Below are 13,405 nucleotides of genomic sequence, written 5' to 3'. Positions count from 1 at the left end.
TAGTACTCAAGTGACATCATCAACGGGGCAAGGTTCCTAGCCTGTGCTGCATGCAGTACCAAACGTTAAAATTAGTTTTTTTTTAGTCCTACTGTCGTGGACATGGAAGTCCGGTCGCACGTCTAGCGGCCCCAGGGCGCTCGCTGGCCATGCAGGCGTGGGTAAGCAGTACACACATGCATTTATGCGCTGCAGCGCGCTGGTCGCGTCAGATCAACATGTGCACTGCATGCAACGTTCTGTACGCGCTGAGGGCGCCGGCCCCGGTCATTCGACTGGATTTCCTTGTCCACGACAGTACTGTGCCAAAATGAAAGTGTAAGCGAGATAAAAAAAATACGAATTGCGAGGACTGGCAGGCAAGGACAGCAGAGCCTTAGAGTACGAGTACAGCTCTATTAACAAGAGCGTATCAAGAGTGCGTACCTCCACATAGGCTTCAGTCACGACTAGGGCTGAAACGATATGATCGATTAACCGTTTGCTAATCGCTAAGGAAATTATCGATTATCGTTAGGTGTCACTAACGATATAACAATACTACTGAACTATGTAGATGCACGTGCGTGAGGTGCCAGAACGCGAGTAACAGTGCTGTGAGTGTGAGTGCTGCGTGCACTGTGCTACTGTGTGTACCGGGTCCAAACCGCGCTGTGTACTGCATTGTACACTGGTGGCAGACAGTCACTGTTCAGTTAGTGCGTATACTGATCCAGCGAGCGCGCGGACTAGTAAGTTACTACACTACTAGCCCTGTCCAGCCGCGCTCGGCTATGACAGTTTGGACTGTAGTCAGTTACAGCTGCTGATGCGTACCGGTACTTGAACTTGAAAGTGGCTGTGGCGAACTGTTGCTGTTGTTTGTTGTGGGGAAGAAAGTCACAGTGTGTCCGAAGGTTGTATTTTCTGTCTTTGGGCAGGACAAGGTCTGAGTTCATTTTTGTTACGCGAGCTAGCTGCAGAAGAAATGTCGGCAAAAGCTTCTAGAACAAAACGGTCGCCAGTATGGGCATATTTCGTAGAGGTGGGTGGATCGGTAAAGTGTAATTAATTATTTTGAAGTCAAACGCTCGTGCGAACAAAGTGGCGCAACGAACTTGTTCTCGCACTTGAAGACGCATCATAAGGAGCAGCATGCTCTTATTGCTGGAGGTAAAACACCAGAGGTGTCAGCAACTACCTCTTGCGGAACGAAGTCTGTCGCGTCGTGTTTTCCGTCCAGCTCTGCCAGGACCTGTGATTCGCGTCGTGCTGGTGTGATCACAGAACACATCCTCGACTGGGTTGTTGGTTCACTGCGACCACTATCTGTCGTAGCCGACGGTGAGTTTGTCAAACTCCTGAAGTTGCTGGAGCCCGAATACAAGATGCCGTTGCGGACGCATCTCGCCAAGCTACTCGCCAAGCGGAATTCGCTGCGCAAGTCCGAGTTGAAGGCGTTGATTCGGTCCGACGGCATGGCGGGCGTTTCTTTGACAACTGATCAGTGATGGCTGGACGTCCACAGCGACGCAGTCATTCATCACGCACACTGTTCACTTCGTCAACGGCGAATGGACGTTGTTGAATGGTGTGCTTGAAACAGCAATATTCAGTGGTAGCCACACTGACGAGAAGCTGGCTCTTTCTACGCAAGATGTGGTACGCAGATTTGGCATCAAGGAGGAGCAGCTAGTTGCCCTCAGCCATGATGAAGCCTCGAATATGGTGGCTGCCTGTCCTGGCTGCAGAGAACGGGTGGGAGAGTAACGTCTGGTTGATAGTAGCTTGAACAGTAATACGACATGTTAGCTGTGTTATGTCACCACTCATAATAATTAATTCATTTTGGTGGCTATACCATTACTATACTCACCTTACCCAGCCAAATGCGGGCTTGAAATATCGTTATATCGTTATATCGATTGTTAAGCTATAAGTGTTATCGTTAAGCAGTTTTTGCATATCGTTTCAGCCCTAGTCACGACTCATTTTTGACGTATTTTATTTTTTCACGGTGCAATGCGCCTGACGGTGCTCGAAACTTCATTGTGCACGGTTGACTTCGCATCTAAAATACATAGGGCCTAATTAGATCACGAGGAATGGAGTTATTCCAGTTACGTATCTGGTCCAGCTTTTAGGGGTGCATAGCCGAAAATCTTGTTGAATCAGTCCGCACCTACAGCAGTAAGAAATTGCAGTGTACAGCTATGCAGCACACATACAGCTAGCTACAGGTAAACGTGAACTTGGCACACTGGCACTCGATTCTGACTTCCCGGCAGCCACTGAACTCTGTGGTCCCCGCCATTTCGCCCGAACATGCGCATGCTGAACGAAGGCAGAAAGACGTAGTGGCCCCCTCCCGTGCTCCTCACGGGGTGCAGCATGACCTGTCTTCTAAAGATGAGTAGTGGCGACAGCAACCATTGGTGGTTGAAAACTCTGTGGAGTTATGTACTCTTGCCAGTAAGTAATGAGAGTAGCGAGATAATAATTGAAATTAGCTGCAGGAAGAGATCTCCTCCTGTAAACAGCGATCTTACTACAACCTCCTACAGAAGTTGTGCAATGACGCACCATCCCGGAGAAAGTGCTGCAAAGTGGATGCGACTTGGTGGCAAGAAAAGACCGTCTCACAAGGAATTTTAACTTAGCAGGCCATTGACGGTGCGAGCCGAAATGAAAATCAAGTTTTGTAGTGGCACTTGCCTGAGGTCAACAAAGCCCCCAACGCCAAAACTATGTCAAATCTCTGCACAACAACATCTTATTTATTTTATTTTATTTCACCGTCCAATGGCAGAAGCCAATGCAAAGGAGAGGGCGCTATCCAGCCATGGCAAGAGAAGGAAAAAGAAAGAAAAAGGGAAGAACATAATAATAATCGGAAGAAAAGAACGCATCAAAGCGAAAAGAACGCATCAGCAGGGTGAAATTTATCACTGTGTTGCGAATAGTGGCGAGATAAGCTAGCAAAATGTACTTCAAAGTACAGTCAACTTCGCTAATAACGACTGCGGATATAACGACAATTCGCAAATAACGACAGAATTTCCATGTCCCAAGCAAAGTCCCATCTAACTGTAACACATGTAATGAGACTTGGGGTATAAGGGCACTTCGCGAATAAGGACAGTTTTCTGATGCCCCGCCGCCGAGTGTTGTTATACGCAAAGTTGACTGTACATGCATAAGTGGGGAAACACGTACTATGCTGCAACTGTGAAGCCTCTCCCTCTCTGCATCCCATGGCCCCAGTGCATGTACTACAGTACGTGAAGTACAACACACGAAAAAGAGTAAAATAATATCATGCTTATAATGTGGTGTTTTAGCTTTAAAATGTTACCAGTTGCATTGGTTTCTCCGTGCTGTGGCATTATGTATTGGTGTATGTGTGCGTAACACATGCAATGCTGGCCCCATTCTCGACCCAGACACTGGCCTTATTGAGATCAACAAGAAGAACAGGGAGAGGGGTTTTATACCGCCACACGATCCCAACGTTCCTGCCACGGTCCCGATGAATCGTATTCCCGCCCACCTGACCAGTGGAGGGGACTACGACGTCGTTCCACCCAATGCAACCACAGCTCAGGGAGCACAGGGCACAAATACCACTGGTCAGATGGCAGCAAATGGAGAGGCCGAGAATGAGTACGACGTCGCCCTGCCACCAACAGCCGCCAAGCCTGGTGCGGACCCGGCCGGTGACACCTACGACATGTTCACGTTCAACGCTGAACCGACTGGGGAGGGTCCCGACCCGAGCACGTACGACCACATCGGCAAGGTCTTGCCAAACGCTGCCGCAGTCACTTCCCCTGCTTCGGCTTCACCTGCGGTTCCCAAACCGGACGTGTACTCGACGGTCGATTCAACCAACCTTGCACCGCAGGCCCCAGCACTGGCAACAACTCCTACACAGCCTCCTCCTGACGCGGCCCAGGGCACGACCACTGACAACCAACTGCCATCACCAAATTTGGAGTCCCTGGCTACGGATTCACCTGCACCTCCCAGAGACGTGTACTCAATGGTAGATCCAACAAAGAAAAAGCGCAACAAATAGAGTGGAGACATCCCAACGGCATGCCTTGTAAGGCCACTTCTCACAACCCAGCAGTACTTGTACATGGTAGGAGGGCATGCCTTGTAAGGCCACTTCCCACAACCCAGCAGTACTTGTACATGGTAGGCTAAGTCTGACGCTTTCCTTCCATCCTTTTTCGACCTCACCTCCTTCCCTTTCTTTCCTCTGTATTGTCATCATCGGTCTTCTTCAGCCGTCAGCAACCACTCCTGCTCTCTCATTCTGTCTGTCTTTCCCTGTTTCTTTTTTTCTTTCTTCCTGTCCCTCTTCCCGTACCCCAGGGCCTCGGGCAAGCCTATCTGAAACTAGGCCACGGTTCTTCTGGCTGACGTGCTCAGCTGCACCTGCCATCCCCATCCCATTGGCCCGGTTCTCCGTTTGCATGTTGCCCTATGTCTATGACTATCGGCCCGCATGCACACACGAGCGCGCACGCACAGATACATGCACACGCACACACGCACACACATACACACACGCGCACGCTCACAATGCGTTCCACGCTACGCACGCGTGCACACACACGCGCGCACACGCGCCATCACAATGCTTTCCACGCTGCGCTTGCTGCATGCCATTCTCCCCTTTGTTAATGTTGTTGTGCATATTTGAGCACCCCGCTTTCCCAAGTCCCTTTGTCATGTTCTTCGCCAGGGGCTGCTCGACCCGCACGAAGTTCGACAGAAACCTGCATGCCACTCTCCTACTTTTGCCACAAAAAATGCAAAATCCTACAAAAAAGTTTCACTCTGCTCATGTATAACACATCTGTAGTGCATGTATGGTCTGCATGCCCACATTAAATACGCTCCATCAAAATCAGTCATAGCTGTCACCCATCCACTTGCATGCTTCCCCTGGTCACCAACTGCTAGCAAACACACTGTTACAATTCCCCAAGAAAAAAGAAAAAATAGGACAAGTTAGTGTTGCACGTTGCCGTATTCTCTCCCTCCGCATGTGATTCCGTTTCCTTGTTTTTATTTCTCTTGTTTTTTCTGTTTTTGGCTTTTCCACTTCCTCTGTACATGTGGTTACTTCATCTTATGCAACCACTTGTAGTGGTAACTTAGTATTGCCCCTTTCCTGGTGGCAAGCAGCCTTTGAGCTAGTTTAGCAACCTGCCAAACAATGTATGCCTGCCTTTTCTTTTTTAAATTACTGTATGGTATGGTTTCTTACCATGTTTTGCGGCCAATTTTGAGCAGTCCCCAGTTTCGTTTCCTTTTCAGTTCGAGCCGTACTCCATTTTCTCCCTTTTTTTTAGTAATTCAAGTTGTTTGTGTTACTCGGCACTTTGCCGTTTCTTGCGTGTTCAGGCTAGCTACGGAGCCGTGCATTGTTTTGCAATCAACGTTATCTCATCAGATCCTCAAATATATCTCTGTGCAGTGCAGGTTTTCGGCCTGACCTTGCGCCAGATTACAGTATCTGTGAGGCATCCACTTTGCGTCACATTGCCGTTTATCTCCCATTTTTTCACTCCACCAATGGGCAATGCCTCGACGGCCGTTTCTTCCGTATTCTTCCTTTCTCTTCTTGTTTCTCGTTTTGAAAAAACTCTGAAAATTTTGGTCCTGCCACTTCATGTTCGCAACCTGTTAGCAGTGGAGTACAGGGAGAAAGACTTCTCAGTGGTCCCACCGGAAAAGATAATAATGACAGCGGAAAAAGCGAGATGATGCGCCCCTCGTTGTACACACGCGCTACAGTGAGGCCATGTTCGTGTCGTCATTTTTGACTGCTACTTGTATAAACACACTAGAACTAGACAGGTGCCCTGTACTACCTAAAGTGGGGTGTGACCTGTGTTGTCCTGTGTCCTGCCTTGCTTCTGCCCCCCCCCCCCCATGTCGGAGTTGTAGTGCTGCTGACATTGATGGTTCCTTTGAATCCTTCTCCCTGGCCATTCGTCTTCCTTGTGTCCAGGTGTGGCAAGGCCTTGCGCAGCTCCCAAATAGCACCAGAGCCAGCAGAAGCCGGCGTTCCGCTACGTCCGGACGTCCACCAGTACCAGCAGCAGCGGTTTGGTTCGGGACGTGACCGCTCACCGTCGCAACACAACGACAAGACCGGAGATAGCGGCGAGAAAAGCGTCAGCATCCCGTTGTTTGTTCCGACGTCGGTCGAGGACAGGCTCGTGCCTGGGTCGGAGAAGTGCACAGGAGTCGTTCACATTTGATGTCTGCTGCATCAGTGCTCGAGAATTTACCAGATATGAAGTCGTCCTGACCATCCCTCTTTGTTGAGTTTTTGATTCAACGAGTCGCTGCCGCCGAACTTTTTGTCTCCTTTGTGTTGGACACATGACTCGAAGGGAACGTTTATAGATTGAGCTCAACGCAATGCTCTCTCTCCCTGCATTGCCACGTTGCAGCTGTTTCAAAAGCCCCGTGCTCTCTTTTATGGTAGTTTTGTTCCAAGGCGCCCAGCGTAGTTGCCGCTGTTGTACCTTGTAGTCCTATTTGACAGTGTTCCGCATTTCCACGTTTTGTCCCGCCGCACTTTTGCCTTGCCTTATGGAGAAGTCAGCGTAACAGTGAACTGAATTTTCGTCCGGAGATGTTAACACTGGATAATGCGCACTTGAAAGGGAGCTTTGCACAGTTTTTTTACTGGGCCGAATGACGAAAAATGAAACAGAATAGCATGTGCACCATGCAGGCTGGGGCCTGAGTTACACTGAGTAGGGACAGCGAGTGTGATCGGCATCATCGGAGAGATCTACCTGCTCTGGCTTCTTCGTAGGGCAAGGCGGGACTGTGTGGACGCCAGGCCGACCACCACTGTGTGTATGCACGGTTTACGGCCCAGTAAGAATTGTGTTGTGTTCATTGGCCTGTGCTGGGCAATGGTGTCAAGAAATGTACTGAAGTTGTCTTGTAGACCTGACTACACTGCATGATGAGGTGTTGTGTTCCTGAAGCTTTTCCTCCTCTCCTGTTTGTACCATTACAAAGTTACCGATCTCAGCATATACGTCTGGTGTTTAGCCGCCCTGGCCACTTTGCTTTTTTTTATCGAACAGGTGTTGAGTTTGTGTCGCCGTGTTGTGTTCTCTCTCTCCCCCCCCCCTCTCTCTCTCCCTCTCTCTCTTTCTCTCTCTCTCTCTCTCTCTCCCTCTCTCTCTCTCTCTCTCTCTCTCTCTCTCTCTCTCTCTCTCTCTCTCTCTCTCTCTCTCTCTCTCTCTCTCTCTCTCTCTCTCTCTCTCTCTCTCTCTCTCTCTCTCTCTCTCGTGAGCTCTCTCTCTCTCTCTCTCTCTCTCTCTCTCTCTCTCTCTCTCTCTCTCTCTCTCTCTCTCTCTCTCTCTCTCTCTCTCTCTCTCTCTCTCTCTCGTGAGCTCTCTCTCTCTCTCTCTCTCTCTCTCTCTCTCTCTCTCTCTCTCTCTCTCTCTCTCTCTCTCTCTCGCGCTTTCTTTCTGTGACACCATGATCTATGCGCACTAAAATGCCATCTCGAAAAAATATTTCGCTGTCAGTTATCAATTCCGGTTGGGATATTCTACTGTTGGAGCTCGCCTCTTTTCACTGCGTATATGCGTGTCATGCCATGTCTCGTCGAGTATGTCACTGCGCTCACCATCCATCCCAAATCATTGTCTCTTTGTCTTCCTGCCATCCCAAGTCATTGTTCAACTGCATGTTGTGCTCTGAATTTTGACCCTGATGCCGTTGGACGGGACCGGGGTTCTCCTGCTGTTGACCCACACCGGACGGTGTATGGCTGCAGCAAGCTGTGATGTTTCCAGGATGCACAGGACTCTGTCCAGGGAACAAGCATATTCTTGTGCAGCCATACCAATGCAGTTTGACACTAGTGCATCTTGGCATGCCCCCCCCCCCCTTCCCAAACACACACATACACACAGAAATAAAAGAAGAAGAAAATAAGAATGGTGGAATCCCTTCCTTAGGGGTCACAATGGCAGTGGTGCATGTCATGGTTGCCTTCACATTGATGCAACTATGTGATTAGCTGAGCCCTGTGGACCTCAGTCAAGTTAGCTGGCTGTCGGGGACAGTGTTGCCCCATATTCCCTATTTGTGGCTGACCTGCATGCCTTTATAGTGCTTACCTGGGGTGTACCGGGAAATAGACCACCCGGGAAGATCACTATTGGGCTTACCCACCCTCCTTCCCATGCACACACTGAATATTGGGTCGGGGGACTTCACCATACGCATGTTTACTAGGTCATACTTGCATGCTGCCATCCTGTCATGCATGGAGGAGGGGTTCTCCCTTATCTTGGGTCCCACCGCAAGCCAGTGCAGCAGGGTTCATTTACTAACCTTCTTGTCAGCACCTGTTACCATCTGTTACCCTACAGTCAGTTTCAAAAAGATTAGCAATCCTGGCGATCGCCCGGGGAGTTTGCCGTCTTACCGTATGGGCGCTGGCGAGCTGACTGGAAAAACTCACTGTGAACTCGAAGAAATAATCCGCGCGAAAGCATAAAAAATAGACAACTCACTCACGTCGGTACATGTACGTCTGGTTTACAACAAACGAGTTCTTCCTCGTATCGATATGGAGTGGACATGTCGAAAGTGTGGTGAATGTTGACGAGCGGGATGGGTTTCGTGCCCAATTTCTTTGAGCTGCGATGCAATTTACTCTCACGATGTGACGAAAACGACATCGACACTGACTCATTCCCAAGGCCATGACTTGGCAAAGCTATCCGTGTGACTTCGACGACATTTTGAGAAAAGCAGACGCCTGTGAAAGCTGATAGAAGACGGCGTTGACTCCTAAATTCAAATAAATTGGCGATCTTGAAATACTAAAATAATTCTCGAAGAGAAATCGATCGATCGATGTGCCGTTGTATTCAACAACACGTAGTTACAGCGCAATGACTTCCGTGTTCACGCACACCATTTCAGTGTTGTGGTTGTGTTCACATGGCGTGAACCAGTCAAGTGTCACTCAGTAAGTTCGGCAGGAAACGCGAGCTCCAACAACAACAAGTCGTTTGGCGCATGCAGCCACCTTCTTTGGCTTGTACTTTTTGTACCACCGTGATCACCAAAACAATGAAAAAAAGTTTGACTTCAAGATAGATTGGATTTGAACTCACAACTTCATGGTCAGCAGACAGCATTCATAACCACAAGGCCAAAAAGGAAAGGATAAATCGTGGGTTTTGATAAAAAAATCGATACTGACATCCAGGGCAAATTGTAAACCATGGGAAAAGGCCGGAAACCTGGCCGAATTTCTAACTCCTTAACGGCTGGTCCAATTGTTCCGAAACCTTCACAGAACAATTTGCCATGTCCTAACAAGCCATTCTGTGTACTGTGTTGTTCAAATTTCTCTTATCTTCATACTTTTTAAGAGCAAAACCTGATTGCTAATCTTTTTGAAATGGACTATAGTCAGTCAGTCAGTCAATCACTCAGTCATAGTCATGCATGAATGCCATAGCCACGGCCTTAGGCACAACCCTGTGTGTATTTGTGTAGGTCTGTGTCTTCTGCTCCTGCTGCTTCTCCTGCTACTGGTGGTGGTGCTGCTGCTGCTGTTGTGCACATACACATTGCCATTGACTCCCATGGTCTGACCAGTCACTGGGCGTGCTCAGTGGTTGATGCAGCCTGACATCAGCACTACCACCACTAGACCGCTGTCCCAAACTAGCTGTCTGCTGCACATTGGCACACATGTGAATTGTTTTGTATTGTCTGGATTCTCCAGAGGTAAATGAAGACCTCTCTTGGGAGTCTCTCCAAAAATGATAGATAAAGAGAATATGAAAATATATGCCTGTGTAGCCACCACCACGATTGCCTTCAGTGAACCGCAGCGAACACTAGGCTTCCTTGTGTCACAAGCCAACGCCATCTGCCAGTGTCATCTACCACCGCCATCCAGTGCAGTCACCGTCGCGTGCATGTGTCCACAACGCCATCACTGCATATAAACAGGTAACGACTCCCTCTGTCATTCATTCATAGCCACTCAATGACGTACGCTATCATTTTATGCCGGTTTTTTGCGCGTTGTGCCTCGGTTGCATCGTTATCCTACTAGCAAAACTCTGTTCAGGTCTTGCCGTCATTGCTCTGTTCACGTCTTGCCGTCATTGCTCTGTTCAGGTCTTGCCGTCATTGCTCAACTACTACATGTAGTATTCTTGGCACGAAATTCTTTTAAAGATTAAAATGGAATTTATCCTAAGGGGTTCTGGTGATTTTGGACCCCTTTGAAGCTCATTCATTTAAAGGCAATTTTATAGTGTATTGCTATGAAATAGATTGGTACCATATCGTGTACCCCTTTCAAAACAACACAGTTACATACTTAACCCTTTGTGAGTCCACTGGTTTCGGAGAAAATGACCAAATTTTCCATTCCGACAATAATCCCCTGTAACTCCACAGTTTTTGAGAATATGTAATTAGAAGTTGTGTTTTTCTGAATGGAATCGTTCGGCTGAATCCAAAAAACTATGTTAGAATGTTGCCATGGTTACCAATGTTGCCATATTAGGCACATATTGTCATAATCAAGTGTATAGCCGCATTATTTACAGAGCGCACCATCGGAAGGAAATGAAACCATACTTTTATGTACAAATATACAGTAGACAAGATAGAAACTCACAGCACTGAGATAAGATATCCTTCACGGGAAGTGGCGTGCATGGTAAGCGGCGTAGCAGTCGTGGTCGCTCGTGATGTGGAGGTGAACATCGCACGTAGTGCAGTAGGTTACACACTGGTGCTGCTTGTTACCCACTTCTGTGCAGTTTCTGCAGTTCTTCCTTTTCCTCACTCCAGGTATGTGAAGCTGAGCAACAGGAACCTGGACATCCTGCGGAACAGGCACTGGGCGATACGAGCGCTTCGGTGGCGGTGCATGTTTATCAATCGATGACAGCTGCCGGATGAGGTTACAGCGGAAATCCGAGTGCTGCAAGTTGCATCGTCGACTTATCACCCCTGGATGCTGGCTCTGCCACAAGTGAAAGAGGCGGTATGCATTGACAGCGCACACGTCGACCATATCCAAGAAGAGACTCTTCCAGTATTTCTTCGTTTTGCGAAGCACACGGTGCGTTTCGATCAGCTGATCGAACGTGTCGACTCCACCCATGCTGCTGTTGTAGTCTCTGATGCACATTGGCCTCTGCACTTCCATTTGCTGGTGTGCACCATCAATCTTGACATTTCTTGTTACTGTGTCATGCTCATGGCCCTGATGTATGTTGCTGTACATTGACACACACCGCTTGTCCTTCCATTGCTGGTACAGGTGATCTCCGTTGCGAACATAGCGTGTTGCACCTCGCTCTGCATGTTTCTCGAACTGTTTCATGTCGGTCCGCAATACGGCTGGAAATCCAGTGCGGTTCGCGCGGACGGTGCCAACCAACGATATTTGCTTGGTACGAAGAGATGTGGCCAGGGTTTCGGAAGTGTAAAAATTGTCCGTGTAGATCACACTTCCGGCGCGCACGTCACTGACCAGCCGCATCACCACAGCATGAGTCAGGCCATTTTCACCTCCAGGTTGCTGGCCTGTGTAAACTTCAAAGTTTACAACAATGGAGCTTTGGGCGTCGCAGGCAGCGAAGACCTTGAAGCCCCATTTGACGGGCTTTTTGGGCATATACTGCGTAAAAGGAGCGCGTCCCTTGCACTTGACCATGCGCTCGTCAACACTAACGCACTTGCCAGGGATGAACAAACGCTTGCAGGCCGCCTGCAGATGGTCGTGAAGGTATCGCACCTTACGAAGTCGATCATTTATATCATCTGCCCTGAAGTCCACAATCTTGATGAAGCACATCAGCGCTAAGTACCTCCGGTAGGTTCGAATCATGCAGCGTGCATAGTTTCCGTTGTACAACGACGTAACGCGCCAGTAGTCCCTCGTCGCAGGCAGAGGATGAAATCCCTGGAAGAAGAGAAATGCAAGGAGGCCGTAAAACTCATTACGGTTGGTCTCCTTCCACACACCATCCGTCTGGTACGTCTTTTTTTCAGCGATATGCTCGTGCGCATACAAATTTGTAAACTTGACAATTGAATCCACAACTTCGTCCGGGAAATATAGTTTGAAGAAATCAAGTTCACATGTTGGAGCGAAATTATCAGGTAGGTTCAAACCAGTGCCAGTTATGTTGAACTCAGGTGTATTGGTTTGCAGCTGGTCAACATCATCATAGCCACTACAATTTTCGTACTGTATACCACGTCCTCGTCCTTGCCCTCTTGCAGCTCCGCGTCCTCGCCCTCTTGCAGCTCCACGTCCTCGCCCTGTCGCAACTCAATGTCCTCGCCCTGTCGCAGCTCGACGTCCTCGCCCTCTTCCACGCGCGGGGACACCTACTGCTTGGCCTCTGCCTCGTCCAGCGCCACGTCCACGAGCAGCGACGGGAACAGGAATAGCGATATCGTCAGCCGAATCGGATCCTATTTGCTCCAAGTCGGAAAAGAGATCGTCATTCAGGCGATCTTCCTCGTCAGACGAAATAAAATCGTTGTCCGAGTCGCCTACCTCGTCGCCTGAAGAGCAAGCGATATCCTCTACTGGGAGATCTGCTTGGTCCGCGTCTTGTATTAGGCGAAGCGCCTCGTCTGCATCCATCGCTGGATAAGTCCAAATTCTAATTTTGACATAATTGCAAAGGCTCTTTCAAAGCGTGCTATCAAAAAAAATTTAGTGGCGACCTACATCATGTTTAGTACCTACGTCACGGAAATTTTCTCAGGTACGCGGTGGTGAAGTCTCGGCGCGATGCGGTAAACCAGTCAAGCGCGACGATCAAAAATGTGACGCGCATTTGAAACGAGCGAAATCGCTCGTTGAGCGCACAAAGGGTTAATAATGCAGGTATGACTGCACGCTGGTTTTAATGCTGACTCTTCGTCTGTGTGTGTGTGTGTGTGTGTGTGTGTGTGTGTGTGTTTGTGTGCGTGTGTGCGTGTGTGTGTGCGTGCGTGCGTGCGTGCATGTGTGTGTGTGCGCGTGCGTGTGTGTGTGTGTGTGTGTGTGTGTGTGTGTGTGTGTGTGTGTGTGTGTGTGTGTGTGTGTGTGTGTGTGTGTGTGCCATTGTCATTGCTGTGCACGGGCATGTGCAGGATCTGCAGGCGTCAACGTCCCGTTGCTGAATTGGCAAAGGATCGAGAGCGGCGGACATCTGAAGCCAGTGGTGTTGTGCTGATGTATGACCAGGGAGTGCGTAAAGACAGCATTGAATCTGCAGATTATTCTGTGTAAGTGTGACTTGGATTGCTATAATAATTATTGTTGTTCTTGGTTTCAAATCTTTCAAATCCTTATTCTTATGATATGCTGTTGTTGTTGTTGTTC

The 13,405-nt window shown here is 48.8% G+C and overlaps 2 protein-coding genes across 2 annotated transcripts in view; both read left to right on the top strand.

Annotated features, from left to right (window-relative positions):
* LOC135812974 (uncharacterized) overlaps positions 1–1,490 on the top strand; it is a 29,721-nt gene extending 28,231 nt beyond the window's left edge. Inside the window, exon 7 of the mRNA XM_065326193.1 lies at positions 1,223–1,490. Coding sequence (XP_065182265.1) covers positions 1,223–1,490 — 268 coding nt within the window. The remainder of the gene's footprint in view (positions 1–1,222) is intronic.
* Positions 1,491–9,917: 8,427 nt separating this feature from the next.
* LOC135811940 (uncharacterized) overlaps positions 9,918–13,405 on the top strand; it is a 39,240-nt gene continuing 35,752 nt past the window's right edge. Inside the window, exons 1-2 of the mRNA XM_065325211.1 lie at positions 9,918–10,011; positions 13,174–13,308. Coding sequence (XP_065181283.1) covers positions 13,256–13,308 — 53 coding nt within the window. The 5' untranslated portion in view covers positions 9,918–10,011; positions 13,174–13,255. The remainder of the gene's footprint in view (positions 10,012–13,173; positions 13,309–13,405) is intronic.

The sequence above is a fragment of the Sycon ciliatum genome, chromosome 3 (genome assembly GCF_964019385.1).
Source record: "Sycon ciliatum chromosome 3, ocSycCili1.1, whole genome shotgun sequence".
In the NCBI taxonomy this organism is placed as follows: domain Eukaryota; kingdom Metazoa; phylum Porifera; class Calcarea; order Leucosolenida; family Sycettidae; genus Sycon; species Sycon ciliatum.
Note: the sequence above shows the minus strand (reverse complement) of the source record. Positions and strands in the feature narration are given on the sequence as shown.